The sequence below is a fragment of the Globicephala melas genome, chromosome 3 (genome assembly GCF_963455315.2).
Source record: "Globicephala melas chromosome 3, mGloMel1.2, whole genome shotgun sequence".
Classification (NCBI taxonomy): Eukaryota; Metazoa; Chordata; class Mammalia; order Artiodactyla; family Delphinidae; genus Globicephala; species Globicephala melas.
In genome coordinates, this window is record NC_083316.1 from 109,544,986 (window position 1) to 109,565,608 (window position 20,623).

At 38.4% G+C, this 20,623-nt stretch overlaps 1 protein-coding gene across 7 annotated transcripts in view; it reads left to right on the top strand.

Moving 5' to 3' along the window:
- Nucleotides 1-20,623, top strand: part of RAD50 (RAD50 double strand break repair protein) — a 234,168-nt gene that overhangs the window by 146,898 nt on the left and 66,647 nt on the right. For all 7 annotated transcript variants that reach the window (XR_009563465.2, XM_060296199.2, XM_060296200.2 and 4 more), the window contains 3 exons: nucleotides 15,895-16,046; nucleotides 18,405-18,590; nucleotides 18,949-19,153. Coding sequence is in view for 6 of the 7 variants with exons in the window: in XM_060296199.2 (XP_060152182.1) it covers nucleotides 15,895-16,046; nucleotides 18,405-18,590; nucleotides 18,949-19,153 (543 nt within the window). In the remaining variant the exon portion in view is untranslated. The remainder of the gene's footprint in view (nucleotides 1-15,894; nucleotides 16,047-18,404; nucleotides 18,591-18,948; nucleotides 19,154-20,623) is intronic.

The following is a 20,623-nucleotide window of genomic DNA, read 5'->3' on the forward strand; positions in this document are numbered from 1 at the left end:
CAAAAATATCCTTCAAAAATTGAAGATGAAATGGAGAACATTTTCTGATTGGGGAAAAAAAAAAGGTAGAGGTATTAGTTACCAGCAGATCTGTACCATAAGAAATGTTAAAGGAGGTTCTTGAGGCTGAGGGGAAGTGTTACGAAATTAGTCCTAGAGTGAAGGTTGCTGCAGATGCCCCCTTACAAACCTTAAAAACAAACGTTCAAAAGGACTAAGCCTCTAAGGAATTCCTTGGTAATCCATTGGTTATGACTCCGCGCTTTCACTGCCGAGGGCACAGGTTCAGGACCAATCCCTGGTCAGGAAACTAAGATACTGCAAGCTGCACAGCTCGGCCAAATAAAGAAACAATATCCACCATTAAATATTGGACTTCCCCAGAGGTCCAGTGGTTAGAAGACTCTGTGCTTCCATTGCAGGGGGCCCTGGTTCGATCCCTGGGAGGGGAAGTTCCGCATGCTGCATGGTGCATCCAAAAAAAGGATCAAGCCTCAACAAACTTAGCTGCATGCCTGAACCAAATTAAACACTCATTAAAGGAGTAAAACAAAATTATTCATTCAACATTGTAAAATTCACAATCAGAAGTTACCAGGCATGCAAGGAACCCAGAACCAGGAGAAAATGAAATATAGAAATAAATAGAAAATGAAAGAGATGACAGAATTAGCAGACGATCTTAAATTACAAAACTTATAAATATACAGACAGTTGGAAAGGAAAACATTAAGTTTAATGAATGGAATAGAAGATATAACAAAAAGACCTAAATAAAGCAAAAGGCATACCAATGGGTTTTTTTTTTGATTGAAGTATAGTTGATTTACAGTATTGTGTTAGTTTCAGATGTACAGCATAGTGATTCAGTATTTTTGTAGATTATACTCCATTATAGGTTTTTACAAGAAAATGGGTAAAGTTCCTTGTGCTATACAGTGTATTCTTGTTGTTTATCTATTTTATATGTAGTAGCTTGTATCTGTTAATCCTATACCTCTATTTTGTCCCTCTCCCCTCCACTTTGGTAACCACAAATTTTTTTCTGTATCTGTGAATCTGTTTTGCATATACATTCATTTGTATTATTTTTTAGAGGGAATAACAGTGTTTTTAAATATAATAATACAGATAGGTTAAAAGTAAAAGGATGGAAAATCCTTTAGATAGCATACTAGAATATGCCAGCTAATAAAAAGAAAACTGAATTGGCTATATTAATATCAGACAGTATACTTCAGAACTAGTAACATTGACGTAAAAAGTGACATTTTATGATGATAAAGCAGTCAGTTCACCAAAAGGATTTAGCAACTCTAAATGTAGAGCTTTGATATGGAAGAGGCAAAAAAAATCTATGGAACTAAAGGAGAAACAGACAAATCTGCAATTATAGTTGGAGATCTCAATACCTCTCTTGGTAAAGAAACAGAAAGAGTAGACAAAATATCAGAAGGACGTGGAAAACTTTAATACTCTTAATCAAATTAGCCTAATTGATGTTTATAGGACATTCTACTAGTGAACGGCAGAATACACATTATTTTCAGCCACTGTAAAACATTCACAAATATTCTGAACCATAAAACAAGTGAAAACAAATTTTAAAGCATTGAAGTCATACAGAATGTGTTTTCTGACCACAACAAAGTTAAACTAGAAATCAATAACAGAAAATCCCCAGATATTTGAAAATTAGGCAGTACATTTCTTCTTTTTTTTTTTTTTTTTTTTTTGCGGTACGCGGGCCTCTCGCTGTTGCGGAGCACAGGCTCCGGACGCGCAGGCTCAGCAGCCATGGCTCACGGGCCCAGCCGCTCTGCGGAATGTGGGATCTTCCCGGACCGGGGCACGAACCCATGTCCCCTGCATCGGCAGGCGGACTCTCAACCACTGCGCCACCAGTTCTGGAAGCCCAGGCGGTTATTTCTAAATAACCCATGGATCAAAAAAGGGATCACGAAGGAAATTCAAAAATACGTTAAATAAAAGCATATCATACAAAAAATTTGTGGAATGCAGCTAACTAATGCTTAGAAATTTATATAATAAAATGTTTATATTAGAAAAGAAAAAATGTCTAGAATTAATTACCTGAGCTTCTATCTTTTGAAACCTGAAAAAGAAGAGCTAATTAAATTCAAAATAAGTAAAGGAGGGAAATTAAAGATAAGAGCAAAAATCAGTGATATAGAATACAGAGACAGAGAAAACCAGTGAAACCAGAAGATGGTTCTTTTAAAAAAAAAAGGATCAATAAAATGAATAAGCCTCTAAGCAAAGTGATAAAAAAGCCATAAATTACCAGTATTAGGAATGAAAGAGGCAACATCACTGCGGATCCTACAGACATTATGTAGGTAATAAGGGAATACTGCTAGCAGGTTTATGCCAATAAATTCAGTGACTTAGATGAAATGGACAAATTCTTTTAAGAACATAAGTTACCAAAGCTTACTCAAGAAGAAATATGCCTACAAAAGAAATTGATTTGTAGTTAAAAACTTAACAAGGACTTCAGGTTGTGATGATTTTACTGGTGAGCTGTACAAAACATTTTAGGAGGAAATCGAGTCGGTTCTACATAAACTTGTTTTTTTTACATCTTTATTGGAGTATAAGTGCTTTACAATGGTGTGTTAGTTTCTGCTTTATAACAAAGTGAATCAGTTATACATATGTTCCCATATCTCTTCCCTCTTGCATCTACCTCCTTCCCACCCTCCCTATCCCACCCCTCTAGGTGGTCACAAAGTGCCGAGCTGATCTCCCTGTGCTATGCAGCTGCTTCCCACTAGCTATTTGTTTTACGTTTGGTAGTGTATATATGTCCATGCCACTCTCTCACTTTGTCACAGCTTACCCTTCCCCCTCCCCATATCCTCAGGTCCATTCTCTAGTAGGTCTGTGTCTTTATTCCTGTCTTACCTCTAGGTTCTTCATGACATTTTTTTTCTTAAATTCCATATATATGTGTTAGCATACGGTATTTGTCTTTCTCTTTCTGACCTAGAGTCTGTCATACAGAGTGAAGTAAGTCTACATAAACTTTTTCAGAAAAGAGAGGCAAAGGAACTATGTCCCAACTCATTTTATGAAGGTAGTATTACTGTGTTACCAAAAAACCAAAGACATTACAAGAAGACTACAGATGGGTAACTGTCATGCATGCAAAAATCACAAAATATTAGCAAATCAAAGTCAGCAATATATAAAGATAATACACCACGATGGAGGTCCAAAAGCCAGTAGATGAGGGACTTCCCTGGTGGCGCAGCGGTTAAGAATCCACCTGCCAATGCAGAGGACACAGGTTCGAGCCATGGTCCAGGAAGATCCCATATGCTGCGGAGCAATTAAGCCCACGAGCCACAACTGCTGAGCCCGCGTACCACAACTACTGAAGCCCACGTGCTTAGAGCCCGTGCTCCTCAACAAAAGAAGAGACCGCAATGAGAAGCCCATGCACCACAACAGAGAGTAGCCCCCACTCGCCACAACTAGAGAAAGCTTGCACGCAGCAACAAAGACCCAACGCAGCCAAAAATAAATAAATATATTTTTAAAACCCCACAAAAACCAGTAGATGAGGCTGAGAGAGGAGGGCATCCACAAAAACCTGGTTGGGAATTGGAGCCCAAGAGAGGAATGCATGAGTCCATAGTGATATTTAAAAAATGAAAAACAAGGCGGCGGTTGGGGCGGGTGTGGAGGACAAAGCCCTTCCTTATAGTAGAACCTTAACTAATAAATGTAGGAGGAATAATGGAATTAGAAAATTACTCTTTGATAGCTATCACAGTAATCATTCATTCATTTAAGAAACATTAATAGAGATGTTAAAACGAATGGAGGAAAAGCTTGATGAGGTTATGAGACATTTACACAGTCTCAGTGTATCTCTTTCCCAAATATTTATTAACAGCAAAGTAGAAAAAAGAATATTCTGCCAGGAATATCTCCTGGTAGATACGGCCTTTACCAGGAGATTGAAGGTAACATCCTCAGTAATGAGCTAAATTGAAATCGTGCCCATCCGATAAGATGCAATGTAAGGATCATACCATCACTTCTGTAATATTGCTGCAAAGATGCATAATCTGATTCTAGTCCTGAAGAAATATTAGGCAAATCCAAATTTTGGGAGACCTTCTATAAAATAACATTTGGTAATTTTTAAAATTACCAGTCATGAAAGAGAAAATCTGAGGAACTGTTCCAGACTGAAAGAAACTAAAGAGACAATGACAACAATGTGTAATTTGAACAATGTGTAATACTGTGTGTAATTCTGAACTGGATCCTGTTGTTGTAAAGGACATATTGGAAGAATTGGCAAAATTGAATGGGATCTGAGGGCCATATGGTAGTAATATATCACTCAATTTCCTGATTTTTATGGTTGAAAATGCCCATGTTTTATAGGAAATATCAGTGTTGGAATATCAGATCAGCAACTTATTCTCAAGTGGTTTGGGTGAAAAGTCATGGTGTATACTGTGTGTCTACTTTTCTGTAAGCTTGTGACTGTTTTTTAAAATGTTTTAAAAAACACTTTTGGTATGTAAAAGGATAAAATTCATTTATTTGAAAAATCCACATAGCTGATCTCCTAATGATGCTGAATAATGGAGGTAGATAATACAGTTCTAGTAAATCAAACAGTATTCTTTTCCTTCTTGTGTATTTTTTAAATTTACTTAAAAATTTTTTTTTACTTTATATTGGAATATAGTTGATTTACAGTGTTGTGTTAGTTTCAGGTGTACAGCAAGGTGATTCATTTATACATATACATATATATATTTTTTCAGATTTTTTTCCCATGTAGGTTATTACAGATTACTGAGTAGAGTTCCCTGTGATGTACAGTAGGTCCTTGCTGATTATCTATTTTATATATAGTACTGTGTATCTGTTAATCCCAACCTCATAATTCCCCCCCCACCTTTCCCCATTGGTAACTATAAGTTTGTTTTTGAAGTCTGTGAGTCTGTTTCTGTTTTGTAAATAAGATTTTTTACATTCATAAGATTTTTACATTCATATATAAGTGATACATGATATTTTTCTTTCTCTGTCTGACTTCACTTAGTATGATAATCTCTAGGTCCATTCGTGTTGCTGCAAATGGCATTATTTTGTTCTTTTTTATGGCTGATATTCCACTGTATATATATATTACCACATCTTCTTTATCCATTCATCTGTGGATGGACATTTACATTGCTTCCATGTCTTGGATATTGTAAATAGTGCTGCAGTGAATTTTGGAGTGCATGTATCCTTTCGAATCATGGTTTTCTCCAGATATATGCCCAAGAGTGGGATTGCTGGATCATATGGTAGCTCTATTTTTAGTTTTTTAAGGAAGCTCCATACTGTTCTTCATAGTGGCTGTACCAATTTACATTCCCACCAACAGTGTAGGAGGGTTTCCTTTTCTCCACACACTCTCCAGTATTTATCGTTTCTAGACTTTTTGATGATAGCTATTCTGACCAGTGTGAGATGATACCTCATTGTAGTTTTGATTTTCATTTCTCTAATAATTAGTGATGATGGGCATCTTTTCATGTGCCTGATGGCCATCTGTATGTCTTTGTTTTTTCATTGAAGTATAGTTGATTTACAATGTTGTGTTAACTGCTGTACAGCAAGGTGATTCAGCTATACATATATATATATATATATATATACACACACACACATTCTTTTTTTAATATTCTTTTCCATTATGGTTTATCATAGGATATTGTATGTAGTTCTCTGTGCTATACAGTAGGGCCTTGTTGTTTATCCATTCTATATATTAAAGCTTACATCTGCAAACCCCAACCTCCCACTCCATCCCTCCTCCAACCCCCTCCCCCTTGGCAACCACCAGTCTGTTCTCATGTCCATGATTCTGTTTCTATTTCATAGATAGGTTCATTTGTATTATATTTTATTTTTTATTATTACTTTTTAAAATTAATTTAATTTAATTTTTATTTTTGGCTGCGCTGGGTCTTAGTTGCTGTGCACAGGCTTTCTCTAGTTGCAGGAGCGGGGGTTACTCTTTGTTGTGGTGCATGGGCTTCTCATTGCAGTGTCTTCTCTTGTTGTGGAGCATGGGCTCTAGGTGCATGGCTTTCAGAAGATGTGTCATGCAGGCTCAGTAGTATGGCTCACAGGCTCTAGAACGCAGGCTCAGTAGTTGTGGCACACGGGCTTAGGTGCTCTGTGGCATGTGGGATCTTCCCAGACCAGGGATTGAACCGGTGTCCCCTGCATTGGCAAGCAGATGCTTAACCACTGCGCTAACAGGGAAGTCCCTGTATCATATTTTAGATTCCAAATATAAGTGATATCATATGGTATTTGTCTTTCTCTTTCTGACTTACTTCACTTAGTATGATAATCTCTAGTGCATCCATATTGCTGCAAATGGCATTATTTCATTCTTTTTAATGGCAGAGTAGTATTCCATTGTATGTATATGTACTACATCTTCTTTATCCATTCATCTGTTGATGGACATTTAAGTTGTTTTCATGTCTTGGCTATTGTGGATATTGCTGCTGTGAACGTTGGCATATGTATATCGTTTTGAATTATAATTTTGTCTGTATATATGCCCAGGAGTGGGATTGCTGGCTCATATGGTAATTCTATTTTTAGTTTTCTGAGGAACCTCCATACTGTTTTCCACAGTGGCTGCACCAACTTACATTTCCACCAATAGTGTAGGAGGATTCCCTTTTCTCCACACCCTCTCCAGCATTTGTTATTTGTAGACTTTTTAATGATGGCTGTTTTGCCTGGTGTGAGGTGGTACCTCATTGTAGTTTTGATTTGCATTTCTCTAATAATTAGCAGTGTTGAGCATCTTTTCATGTGCCTATTGACCATCTGTATTTCTTCTTTGAAGAAATGTCTATTTAGGTCTTCTGCTCATTTTTGGATTGGGTTGTTTTTTTCTGTTGTTGAGATGTATGAGCCATTTGTATATTTTGGAAATTAAGCCCTTGTCAGTCGCATTGTTTGCAAATATTTTCTCCCATTCTGTAGGTTGTCTTTTCATTTTGTTTATGGTTTCCTTTGCTGTGCAAAAGCTTGTAAGTTTGATTAGGTCCCGTTTGTTTTTGTTTTTATTTCTATTACCTTGGGAGATTGACCTAAGAAAACATTGTTACAATTTATGTCAGAGAATGTTTTGCCTGTGTTTTCTTCTAGGAGTTTTATGGTGTTGTGTCTTATGTTAAGTCTTTAAGCCGTTTTGAGTTTATTTTTGTGTATGGTGAGAAGGTGTGTTCTAACTTCCTTGATTTACATATGGCTGTCCAGCTTTCCCACCACTTGCTGAAGAGACTATCTTTTTCCCATTGTATATTCTTGTCTCCTTTGTCGAAGATTAATTGACCGTAGGTGTGTGGGTTTATTTTTGAGCTCTCTATCCTGTTCCATTGATCCATATATCTGTTTTGGTGCAAATACCATGCTGTTTTGCTTACTGTAGCTTTGTAGTATTGTCTGATATCTGGAAGGGTTATGCCTCCTATTTTGTTCTTTTTCTTCAGTATTGCTTTGGCAATTCTGGGTCTTTCATGGTTCCATATGAATTTTAGGATTATTTGTTCTAGTTCTGTGAAAAATATCATGGGTAATTTGATAGGGATTGCATTAAATCTGTAGATTGCTTTGGGTAGTATGGCCATTTTAACAGTAATAATTCTTCCAATTCAAGAGCCTGGGATATCTTTCATTTCTTTGAATAATCTTCAGTTTCCTATAATTAATGTTTTATAGTTCTCAATGTATAAGTCTTTCACCTCCTTGGTGAGGTTTATTCCTAAGTATTTTATTTTTGGGGTTCCGATTTTATTTTATTATTATTTTTTAAATTTATTTATTTATTCATTCATTTTTGGCTGCATTGGGTCTTCGTTGCTGCGTTCCAGCTTTCTCTAGTTGCAGCGAGAGGGGCCTACTCTTCGTTGCAGTGTGTGGGCTTCTCACTGTGGTGGCTTCTCGTTGCAGAGCAGGAGCCGTAGGCGCACGGATTTCAGTAGTTGCGGCATGTGGGCTCAGTAGTTGTGGCTCACGGGTTCTAGAGCACAGGCTCAGTAGTTGTGGTGCATGGGCTTAGTTGGTCTGCGGCATGTGGGATCTTCCTGGACCAGGGATCGAACCCGTGTCCCCTGCGTTGGCAGGTGGATTCTTAACCGCTGCGCCACCAGGGAAGTCCCGGGGTTACAATTTTAAAAGGTATTGTTTTTTTTACATTCCGTTTTTGATATTTCATTGTTGATGTAAAGAAATGCAACCGATTTCTGTATGTTAATCTTGTATCCTGCTACCTGGCTGAATTTATCAGTTCTAGCAGGTTTTGTGTGGAGTCTTTAAGGTTTTCTATATATATTATCATCTGCATATAATGACAGTTTTATCTCTTCCCTTCCAGTTTGGATACCTTTTATTTCTTTTTCTTGTCTGATTGCTGTGGCTAGGACTTCCAATACTACGTTGAATAAAAGAGATGAGAATGGGCATCCTTGTCATTTATTTATTTTTTATTTGGCTGCACCGGGTCTTAGTTGTGGCACTCGGGATCTTTGTTGCGGCATGCAGGATCTTTAGTTGCAGCATGCAAACTCTTAGTTGTGGCATGTGGGATCTTGTTCCCTGACCAGGGATTGAACCTGGGCCCCCTACATAGGGAGTGCAGAGTCTTAGCCACTGGACCTCCAGGTAAGTCATCTGGGCATCCTTGTCTTGTTCCAGATTTTAGCATGAAGGCTTTCAGCTTTTCACCGTTGAGTATTATATTGGCTGTGGGTTTGTCATAAATAGTTTTTATTATGTTCCCTGTGTACCCACTTTGGTAAGACTTTTTGTCATGAATGGATGTTGAATTTTGTCAAATGCTTTTTCTGCATCTATTGAGATGATGTGTTTTTTGTCTTTTCTTTTGTTTATGTGGTGTATCACATTGATTGATTTGTGTATGTTGAACCAACCTTGGGAACTTGGGATATATCCCACTTGATCGTGGTGTATGATCTTTTTATGTGTTGTTGGATTTGGTTTGCTAATATTTTGTTGAGAATTTTTGTATCTCTATTCACCAAAGATATTGGCCTGTAATTTTCTTTTTTGGTGTTGTCTTTGGTTTTGGTATCAGGGTGATGGTCACTTCATAGAATGTCTTTGGGAGTGTTCCCTTCTCCCATTTTTTGGAAGAGTTAAAGAAGGATCAGTATAAGTTCTTTGTATGTTTGGTGGAATTCTCTTGTGAAGCCATCTGCTCCTGGACTTTTGTTTATAGGGAGTTTTTAAATTACATGTTCTATTTCACTTCTAGTGATCAGTCTGTTCAAATGATCTATTTCTTCTGGATTCAATTTTGGTGGACCGTATGTTTCTAGAAATTTGTCCATTTCTTCTAGGTTGTTGAATTTGTTGGCATATAATTGTTCATAGTACTCCCTATGGTTTTTTGAATTTCTGTGGTATCAGCTGTTATGTTTCCTTTTTCATTTCTTACTTTGTTTATTTGGGTTCTCTCTCTTTTCTTCTTGGTGAGCCTGGCCAGAGGTTTGTCAATCTTATTTATCCTTTCAAAGAACCAGCTCTTGGTTTTCTTGATTTTTTTTCTATTGTGTTTTAGATCTCTATTTTATTTATTTTCTCTCTGATCTTTATTATTTCCTTCCTTCTGCCAACTTAAGGTTTTGTTTGTTCTTCTTTTTCTTATTTTTTTAAGTGGTAGGTTCATGTTGTTTATTTGAGATTTTTCTTGTTTTTTTTGAGGAAGGAATGTATTGCTATGAACTTCCCTCTAAGAATTGCTTTTGCTGCATCCCATAGTTTTTGTATGGTTGTGTTTTCATTGTCTTTTGTCTCAAGGTATTTTTTAGTTTCCTCTTTGATTTCATTGTTAACCCATTGGTTTTTTAGTAGCATGTTGTTTAATCTCCATATAATTGTTTTCTTCTCTTTCTTTTTCTGTGGTTAATTTCTAGTTCCATGCTGTTGTGGTCAGAAAAGATGCTTGAGATAATTTCTATACTCTTAAATTTGTTGAGGCTTATTTTGTGCCAGAGTATGTGGTCAGTCCTAGAGAATGTTCCATGTGTGCTTGAAAAGAATGTATATTCTGGGTTTTTTTGGATGTAATGTCCAAATATCAGTTATGTCTGTTTTACTGTATTATTTAGGATTTCTGTTGCCTTATTGATTCTCTGCCTGCAAGATCTATCTATTGATTTGAGTGGAGTGTTAAAGTCTTACTATTATTGTAGTCCTGTCAGTTTCTCCCTTTGCGTCTCATAATAGTTATTTTCTGTATTTGCATGCTCCTATATTAGGTGTGTGTATGTTGACGAGTGTAAAATACTCTTCATGTATTCTTCCTTTTATCATTATATAGTGTCCTTCTTTATCTTTCTTTATGGCTTTTGTTTTAAAGTTGTTCTGTCTGATATAAGTATTGTGACCCCTGGTTTCTTGTCATTTCTGTTAGCATGAAATATCTTTTTCTGTCCCCTCACTTTCAATCCGTGTGTGTCCTTTGCCATAGGGTGGGTCTGTTATAGGCAGTGTATTGTAGGCTCTTGTTTTTCTATCCAGTCTGCTACTCTGTGTTGTTTGATTGGAGCATTTAGTCCACTGACATTTATGTATGTATTTATTGCCATTTTAAACCTTGTTTTCCTGTTGATTTTGTATTTCTTCTTTGTCCATTTCTGTTTTTTCTTTTGTAGTTCAATGGTTTTCTTTTGTATTATACTTATGTTCTCTTCTTTTTCATTTTTGGGAATCCATTATATGTTTTTGATTTGTACTTACCTTCTTTTTCAAGTATGTTAACCCCTTCCTGTATCTGTTGGGTTGGCCAAAAAGTGCCTTTGGTTTTTAAGTGAAAATAAAAGACACATTTTTCATTTTCACAAGAATGTTATTGAACAACGTATTCACCCTTTTGTTCCACTACCTAGTGCCATTTTTCAGGCAACTTCATAATTCCATCTTCCCAAAACTTTTTATCTTTTTTTTTTTTTTTTTTTTTTTGTGATACACAGGCCTCTCACTGCTGTGGCCTCTCCCACTGCGGAGCACAGGCTCCGGACGCGCAGGCTCAGCGGCTGTGGCTTACGGGCCTAGCCGCTCCGCGGCATGTGGGATCTTCCCGGACCAGGGCATGAACCCATGTCCCCTGCATCGGCAGGTGGACTCTCAACCATTGCGCCACCAGGGAAGCCCAACTTTTTATCTTTTTGAGCAAAGAACTGTTCCGGGTGCCTTTTACAGTCTTCCAGGGAATTGAAATATTTTCCATTAAGAGAATTTTATAAAGACCAAAATAAATGGAAATCTGAAGATGCAATGCCTGGTGAATACAGGGGATGAATCAGAACTTCCCAGCCAAGCTGTAACAGTTTTTGCCTGGTCATCAGAGAAACATGCAATCTTGTGTTATCCTGATGGAAGATTATATGTTTTCTGTTGACTAATTCTGGACGCTTTTCATTGAGTGCTTTCAGTTGGTCTAATTGGGAGCAGTACTTGTTGGAATTGTTTGATTTTCTGGAAGGAGCTCATAATAGAGGACTCCCTTCCAGTCCTACCATATTCACAACATCACCTTCTTTGGATGAAGACTGGCCTTTGGTGTGGTTGGTGGTGGTTCATTTCGCTTGCCCCATGATCTCTTCTGGTCCACACTATTGTACAGTATCCACTTTTCATTGCCCATCACAATTTGTTTTAAAAATACAATGTTTTCATTAAGTTTAAGTAGAGAATCGCATGCAGAAATACAGTCAAGAAGGTTTTTTTTCACTTAACTTATGTGGAACCCAAACATCAAAGCAATTCACATAACCAAGCTGGTGCAGATGATTTTCAGTGCTTGATTTGGATATTTTGAGTATGTCAGCTGTCTCCCGCATGGTATAACGTTGATTGTTCTCAATTAATTTTTTCATTTGATCACTGTCAACTTGGTCTGCCTGACCGTGGAGCATCGTCCAGCGAGAAATCTCCAGCACAAAACTTTGCAAACCACTTTTGACACATTCAATCAGTCACAGCACCTTCTCCATACGCTGCACATATCTCTTTTTGCATTTTGGTTGAGTTTTTACCTTTCTTGAAATAATAAAGCACAGTATACCGAAAGTGTTGCTTTTTTTCTTCCATCTTCGATATTAAATGGCTACACAAAAATTCACCAATTTTGAGAAGTCTTTTTTTAAATGCACGCTGATATGACAGCTGTCACATACAACTAACAAAATTGTTTCGAACGAAGTTAAAGAGAGAGCTAAGTGCTACTAGAGCCATCTTACAGAAAAAAACGAATGAACCTTTTGGTCAACCCAATATTTCCCTTAGACTGGTAGTCATATAAGCTCAAACACATAGTAGGAAAAAAAAATCTACATTTTCTTACTCTTATCCTCATATTATGATTTTGGTGTCTTCTTTTACATCTTCATGATCATTCTTTTGCTCTTCATTGTGGTTATCATCACTTTCACAGAAATATTTTGTTTTTTTTTTAATCTGTGTACTGGTTTATTTAAGTGATTTACTTTCTAATTGTGATTTTCTCTTGCCTGTAGATTCTTCTTTTTTATTTAGAGAAGACCTTTCAATATTTCCTTTAGGATAGGTTTAGTATTGCTGTATTCTTTAGTTTTTGCTTTTCTGAGAAATTCTTCACTTTGCTATTCTTTTTTAATTTATTTTATTTATTTTTATTTTTGGCTGTGTTGGGTGTTCGTTGCTGCGCACAGGCTTTCTCTAGTTGCGGTGATGGAGGGCTGTTCTTCGTTGCAGTGTACAGGCTTCTCGTTGTGGTGGCTTGTTGTGGAGCATGGGCTCTAGGCACGCGGGCTTCAGTAATTGTGGCTTTCGAGGTCTAGAGTGCAGGCTCAGTAGTTGTGGTGCATGGGCTTGGTTGATCTGCCACCTGTGGGATCTTCCCAGACCGGAGCTCAAACCCGTGTCCCCTGCATTGGCAGGCGATTCTTAACCACTGTGCCACCAGGGAAGCCCTCCTTCTGTTCTAAATGATAATCTTGCTGGGTAGAGTATCCTAGGTTGCACGTTTTTCCCTTTCAGGACTTTGAATATGTCTTGCCACTCCCTTTTGGCCTGCAGTGTTTCTGTAGAGAAATCTGCTGATAGCCTTATGGAGTCCACTTGTAATTAACTCTTTGTTTTTCTTTTGCTGCCTTTAGAATCCTCTCTTTGTCTTTAAATTTTGCCATTTTTATTATGATATGTCTTGATGTAGGTCTGTTTGGGTTTATCTTGTTTGGAACCCTCTGTGCTTCCTGAACCTGCATATCTGTTTCCTTCTTTAGGTTTGGGAAGTTTTCAGCCATAATTTCTTCAAATACATTTTTGATCCACTTTTCTTTCTCCTTCTGGGATCCCTGTTATGTGTAGATTGGAATGCTTTATATTATCCCATAGGTCTCTTATGTTGCTTTCTTTTTTTTTGATCTGGCTTTCTGTCTGCTGTCCTGATTGGGTGGTTTCTGTTATTCTATCTTCCAGGTCAGTTATTTGTTCTTCTGCATTGTTCATTCTGCTATTCATTGCTTTTAGCTCAGCTTTTGTCTCTGCAAATGAGTTTTCTAATTTTTCTTCGTTCTTCTTTATAGCTTCTTGTTCTTTTTTACAGTATTCTACATTTCCATCAATAGTCTTTCTTAATTCTTTTAGTATTTTCATTATCTCCTTTTTGAAACTGGTGTCTATTAGAAGAGGTGTGTTTCATTGTTTGTTCTTTCAGGGGAATTCTCTTGGTCTTTAGGAGTGGTTGCTGTGCTTCTTCATTTTATTTATATTTCTCTTACTTTGTGAGTTTAGGAGAAACAATTATATACTGTGGTTGTGGAGGGCTATTTATACGTGGGGATGTTCCTCTGTAGCTTGTGTGAGTTTAATATATTTGGTGCAAGGGCTCTTTTTAGTATGGATGCCTGTCACCTCTTTCCTCAGCATGTGCTTGTTGTTATTTCCTTGATAGCGGGCGTGCAGATGTGGCAGCTCGTGCCTGGTCCTCAGGTTTGTGGTGGCGGCTCAGGAGCACCCTAAGAGCATATCATGGGAATCGAGGTGGCTTGTGACCACTCCTGGAGTCCAGGCAGGCAGCGGCAGGGCCTCAGGACCACTCCTGGGGTCCGGGAGGGAGGCAGCGAGGCTCGCGACCCCTCCTGGGGTCTGGGGTGGAGGCAGTGGGGTCTGGGGTGGAGGCAGTGGGGGCTTGCGACCACTCCTGGCATCTGGACGGGTAGTGGCAGTGGATCGCGACCACTCCTGAGTTCTGGGAGGGAGGCAGCGGGGGCCAGGAGACCACTCCTGGAGCCCGTGCAGACAGTGTCCTGCCCTCTGAGACCACACACACAGGGAAAAAGGCTACAATCAGAGTCCTGCCTCTCCTCTCATGCACCCCCAAAACAATGGCGACTGGCCTCTAAGGCGGCCCAGGCTTCCTCTTAGTACACCCTCAGTTGTGCTCACACTGGATTCCAGTCCCCCTGCAGGCTGTTTCCACACAGCCAACCCTAGTCCTCTCTTTGGTTCTGATCTCCAAAGCCAGAGTTCCAGCACCCAGTCCCTGCCCGCACTGGTGGAAGAGTGTCTCAGGCTAGGGAGTGCAGGGTGGCAGCACTGACCATCTGTGTAGTTCTCCCTTTGCTCTGGCTGCCACAAACCCAGTGCTGCATTCACTTATGAGGCTCAGAAACTCCCCTTCTTTCCTAGCCAATATCCCCACTGGTGAGGGAGTTCCCAGGGTGCAGGAACCTTTCCTCTTTCACAGCTCCCTCCTAGGGGTGCAGGTCCCATCCCAATTCCTTTCTCGCTTTTTTTTTCTTTTTTCCTACCTGCTTACTGGAGATTTTCTTGCCGTTTCAACAGTCTGAGGTCTTCTGCCAGCTTACAGTAGATGTTCTGTGAGAATCATTCCACGTGTAGATGTATTTTTGATGTATTTATGGGAGAAGGGGAGCTTCATGTCCTACTACTCCACCATCTTGATCACTCCTCTGTGTGTCTTCTTTGGAGAAGTGTCTAGTAAGATTTTCTGCCCATTTTTTGATTGGGCTGTTTGTTGATATTGAGCTATTGAGCTGTTTGTATATTTTGGAGATTAATCCCTTGTCAGTCACATCATTTGCAGATATTTTCTCCAGTTCTGTGGGTTGTCTTTTCCTTTGTTTATGGTTTCCTTTGCTGTGCAAAAGCTTGAAGTTTTATTAGGTCCCATTTGTTTATTTTTGTTTTTATTTTCATTACTCTAGGAGGCAGATGCAAAAAGATATTGCTGTGATTTATGTCAAAGAGTGTTCTGCTTATGTTTTTCTCTAAGAGTTCTATAGTATCCAGTCTTACATTTAGGTCTTTGATCCATTTTGAGTTTATTTTTGTGTACGGTGTTAGAGAATGTTCTAATCTCATTCTTTTAGATGTGGCTCACCAGTTTTCACAGCACCACTTATTAAAGAGACTTTTTTCCACTGTATATTCTTGCCTTCCTTTTCGTAGATTAATTGACCATAGGTGTGTGGGTTTATTTTTGGTCTTTCTATCCTCTTCTGTTGATCTGTAAGTCTGTCTTTGTGCCAGTACCATACTGCTTTGATTTCTGTAGCTTTATAGCATAGTCTGAAGTCAGGGAGCCTGATTCCTCCAGCTCTGTTTTTCTTTCTCAAGATTGCTTTGGCTCTTCAGTGTCCTTCTGTATTTTGAATGATATGTAATCTCATTTATTTCGGTTGTTTTTCTTTTTTTTTTCATTTTTGATGAGTAAGATTGCCTATATATTTTCTTCAGAACTAATGTTCTGATACTTACTAAGGTAGCATAATTTTTCTCTCTTTACCTTCAAAGGTTGCTCAAGAAACAGATGTTAGAGCACAGATTCGTCTGCAGTTTCGTGATGTCAATGGAGAACTTGTAGCTGTGCAGAGATCTATGGTTTGTACTCAGAAAAGCAAAAAGACAGAATTTAAAACCCTGGAAGGAGTCATTACTAGAACAAAGTAGGTGTTTATTATATATTTGAATTATCTGTTCATTTTTTTGTCTTTAGGTCTATAAAACTATGGTTTTTTCCTACTTCTTTAAGTTTATTTTACGGAAGCTTATTAACTTTTTAATGGACTTTATCTTTAGAGCTGTTTTAGTTTCTCAGCACAACTGAGCAGAAAGTAGAGATCCACCTTGACTCTACACCTGCGTGGCCTTGTCCAGTATCAACATCTAATTTTTTGTTTGATACTATTTATCAGTTAAACAGAATGATCCCATTAAAGATTTAGTGATAATGCTCCACTCCTTTGAGTAATTTATGGACAGTTGCTGAATTGAAGGTGCATAATCACTCAAATATAGATTGAATGAATGAAAAGTGCTAGTAATCATGTCTATAGGGAAGGATGAGATAAGCAGGCAGGTGCCTTTCAACTGTTGTCATTCTGTTAAGGGCAGGTATCATATTGTAATGGGTATGGATATTGGAATTAGGTAGGCTGCCCTGAATTCATGGCTTTATCCTTGTTGAGCAAATTACTTATCATCTTATCCCTTCCTTTCATTTATTCATTTGTTAAACTAATTAAATAATTTCTTTATTTAATCAATAATGTGTCACACCTGTTATGTGCTAGATACACTGTACTAGCTACTGGCTTCTCAAGTGGATTCTTTTCACTGGCTTTTAAACATACTCAGATCTCTCCCACAACCTCAGATTTCATTTCACTCCAGTTACGGTCTGTCTCCATCTTCCGCTTTACAGGCAATTTTTTCAAAAGAGTTGTTGATACTCACTGTCTCCATTTCTTGACTTCCTCCTGACTCCTACTCTAGCCCCATTCTTGTACTGAAACAGCTCCAACTAAGGTCACAAATAACCTCTGTATTAATTAGGATAATGCTATTGCTATACAAAATAGACCTCCTTATCTCAGTGAATGACACCCCCATCCATCCAGTGACACGAACCTAAGTCTGTCTTGACAGCTTCCTTGCCATCTATATTCAGTTCATTACCAAGTCCTATGGATTTCGCCTAACTGGCTCTTCAGTCTGTTTCTCTCCATCTCTATGAGAACCATTCTTGTTCAAGCTACCATCGTCTTTCCCTGGTCTAATGTCTCAATCTCCTGGTCTATCTTTGTCCATTCTGTCCCCCTACAAAACATTCTTAGTACATTCAGTGTAATATTTTCAGAATACATATAAAATGACAGTAAAGACAGACACTGCATCCACTCACCTAATCTAGTTGTTAACAGATACTGGACAGAAGATATGAAAGAAAATGGTCAATTTATCCTTCTGATGAAAGATGCTGAGAGATCTCTTGGAATCCAAGGGCAGGGATGCTTCTGGCCCTGGGTATAATGAAGTAGGGAACTTATTTAAAAGACCCTGAGGCAGTTCTCTCTATTTGATTGCTTTGTCATTGTGACCGTAGAACTTAGGTCTGTTGATTAAGAATCTTCCTTGGATTTGCTTGGATGGGCATCACTAAGGTTTGCCTTTATACTCCTTTTACTGTGTGTCTTTTACTGAACAATCCCTTATCTAAGCTCTAGAGTCAAAAAGAAAACAATACAAAAGTAATTGGCAAAAATTATCTTTCTTCTAAATTAATATAATTTATACTTTGAGAACTTATTTACCATAAAATAAAATAATAAAATATTACATATAAGGCAAATATTTTTAAAGTTTTAGTAATGTACATTTCATGTATATACAACTCATTTTTTATACTATCAAAAATTTATTTCATGAGAAAATTCCAAATATATTGCTGCTTTCCTAAGATTTTATTCTGAATCATTGTGGTAAGTTTAATTGATCTTTCTTTTCCTCCTGTTTAAATATATACCTGTTTTTCAGCAATGAGGTTTTACTGACCTTACAGAATAAATTGGTGACTTTAAAAATAAATAAAAAATAAACTGTACAGTCTTTAGATGTTTTCAAGTACCTTTGCCTGTCTGTTATGTATCATCATGTTTTTTTTTTTGCTTTTTGGGTTTTTTTTGCGGTACGCGGGCCTCTCACTGTTGGGGCCTCTCCCGTTACGGAGCACAGGCTCCGGACACTCAGGCTCAGCGGCCATGACTCACGGGCCCAGCCACTCCACGGCATGTGGGATCTTCCTGGACTGGGGCACGAACCCATGTCCCCTGCATCGGCAGGCGGACTCTCAACCACTGCGCCACCAGGGATGCCCAAGAGTTATACCTTTTAATATGAGAAAGCTATCCACAGGAAGTGGATGAGAGGCCATTTGTTTTTGTTTTTTTTTTGCAAGTACAGCATGAAAGATTGACTAAGTAACAGAATATTTTACATAAGTTCTTGATTTTTGTTTTCTATAGGCGTGGCGAAAAGGTCAGTCTCAGCTCCAAGTGTGCAGAAATTGACCGAGAGATGATAAGTTCTCTTGGGGTTTCCAAATCTGTGCTAAATAATGTCATTTTCTGTCACCAAGAAGAGTCTAATTGGCCTTTAAGTGAAGGAAAGGCTTTGAAGCAAAAATTTGATGAGATTTTTTCCGCAACAAGGTTTGTAACCTTTAATTAGATTTTGTAGTCCATTAAGTTATTGAGCCAGAGTTGCAATTTAGATGCTTCTTTTTTTTAAACAGAAAGATATTGTAAAGCAAGAAAGTCAGCAGTTATTACCTCTTATCCAGTGGCAACCAGTCAGCATATTTCCTTTCAGTTTTCTTTCTTTGCATCTTTATTTACCTGCTTGACAGTATATATGTAACATTTGTACTTACTATTATGTCATAAGCATTTTCTAAGTTATTAAAAACTCTTTGTAAATGTAATCTTAATGACTGCATTATAGTCCATTGTTTGAATATACTATAATTTGCTTAGCCAGAAATTTGATTTTTATTTAATATCTTCAAAGGTACATTAAAGCGTTGGAAACACTTCGGCAGGTACGTCAGACACAAGGTCAGAAAGTAAAAGAATGTCAAACAGAACTAAAATATCTGAAGCAAAATAAGGAAAAAGCTTGTGATATTCGCGATCAGATTACTCGTAAGGAAGCGCAGTTAACATCGTCAAAGGAAATTGTCAAATCCTATGAGAATGAACTTGATCCATTGAAGGTAATTTGGTTTCTCGTATCCTGAGGAGAAGGTTACCATTTACTGTGGTATCTCTCACCCGAAAAGCATTATTTTTCTGTGCATTTGAATGGTGTGTATATTTCTTGAAAAAATTATCAGAGACTATATAATGTTATGGTTCATGTTTTACGTCTGTATTTAAGTTGCCCAAAGACCTTGGATTTGAGGGTAAACAAATTTATAGCATCATATTAAATTAGTAATGTAGATCACTAAGTTTTTTTTTTTTTTTTTTTTGCGGTACGCGGGCCTCTCACTGTTGTGGCCTCTCCCATTGTGGAGCACAGGCTCCGGACGCGCAGGCTCAACAGCCATGGCTCACGGGCCCAGCTGCTCCGCGGCATGTGGGATCTTCCCAGACTGGGCACAAACACGTGTCCCCTGCATCGGCAGGTGGACTCTCAACTACTGTGCCACCAGGGAAGCCCTAGATCACTACTTTTTTTTTTTTTTTGCTGTACGCGGGCCTCTCACTGTTGTGGCCTCTCCCGTTGCAGAGCACAGGCTCCGGACGCGCAGGCTCAGCGGCCATGGCTCACGGGCCCAGCTGCTCCACGGCATGTGGGATCTTCCCGGACCGGGGCGCGAACCCATGTCCCCTGCATCGGCAGGCGGACTCTCAACCACTGCGCCACCAGGGGAGCCCTAGATCACTAATTTTTAAATATCAGTGTAATGGCTCAACCTTACAGTTCTGTATTCTTAAGGAGACTTTTTTTTTTTTAATTGACAGGTCTTTCTAGGGAATTTTTATAATTTGCAGGATGTTCTTGACATTACACAAAATTTGAAATTGGTGCATAACGTGTTGATATATTTGCAAATGAGTTAGCTTTCTAAATTCTGTGGTTTATAAGTAAGATCTTAAAGAAATCCCATTTATTCATTTCACAAGCATTTATTAAGTGTTTCCTGTGTGCCAGGGTATACTATGCTTGGGGCTATAGGTACGAGGAGAACTACAATAGTGTCCTTGCCCCTTAAGGTATTCGTAGTCTAATTAAGAGTATTCTTAAAAATGGCTTTTTAAATTTACAGATAATGGGAGATTTAAGAAAAAAAAATTTTAATTATTGATTTAGTTTTTTAAAACTCACCTATAAATGCTGGTATAGATCTTGGAATTGTAATATGGAAAAACTTTGATTTTCTGTCCCAGTGCCCATTGACATGAATGCATCTTTTTTTTTTTTTTTGCGGTACATGGGCCTCTCACTGTTGTGGCCTCTCCCGTTGCGGAGCACAGGCTCCGGATGCGCAGGCTCAGCGGGCCATGGCTCACAGGCCTAGCCGCTCCGCGGCATGTGGGATCTTCCCGGACCGGGGCACAAACCTGTGTCCCCTGCATCGGCAGGCGGACTCTCAACCACTGCACCACCAGGGAAGCACATAAATGCATCTTTTTATGAATATTTATTGTTTTGTGCATAGCACTGTGCTAGGTGCTCT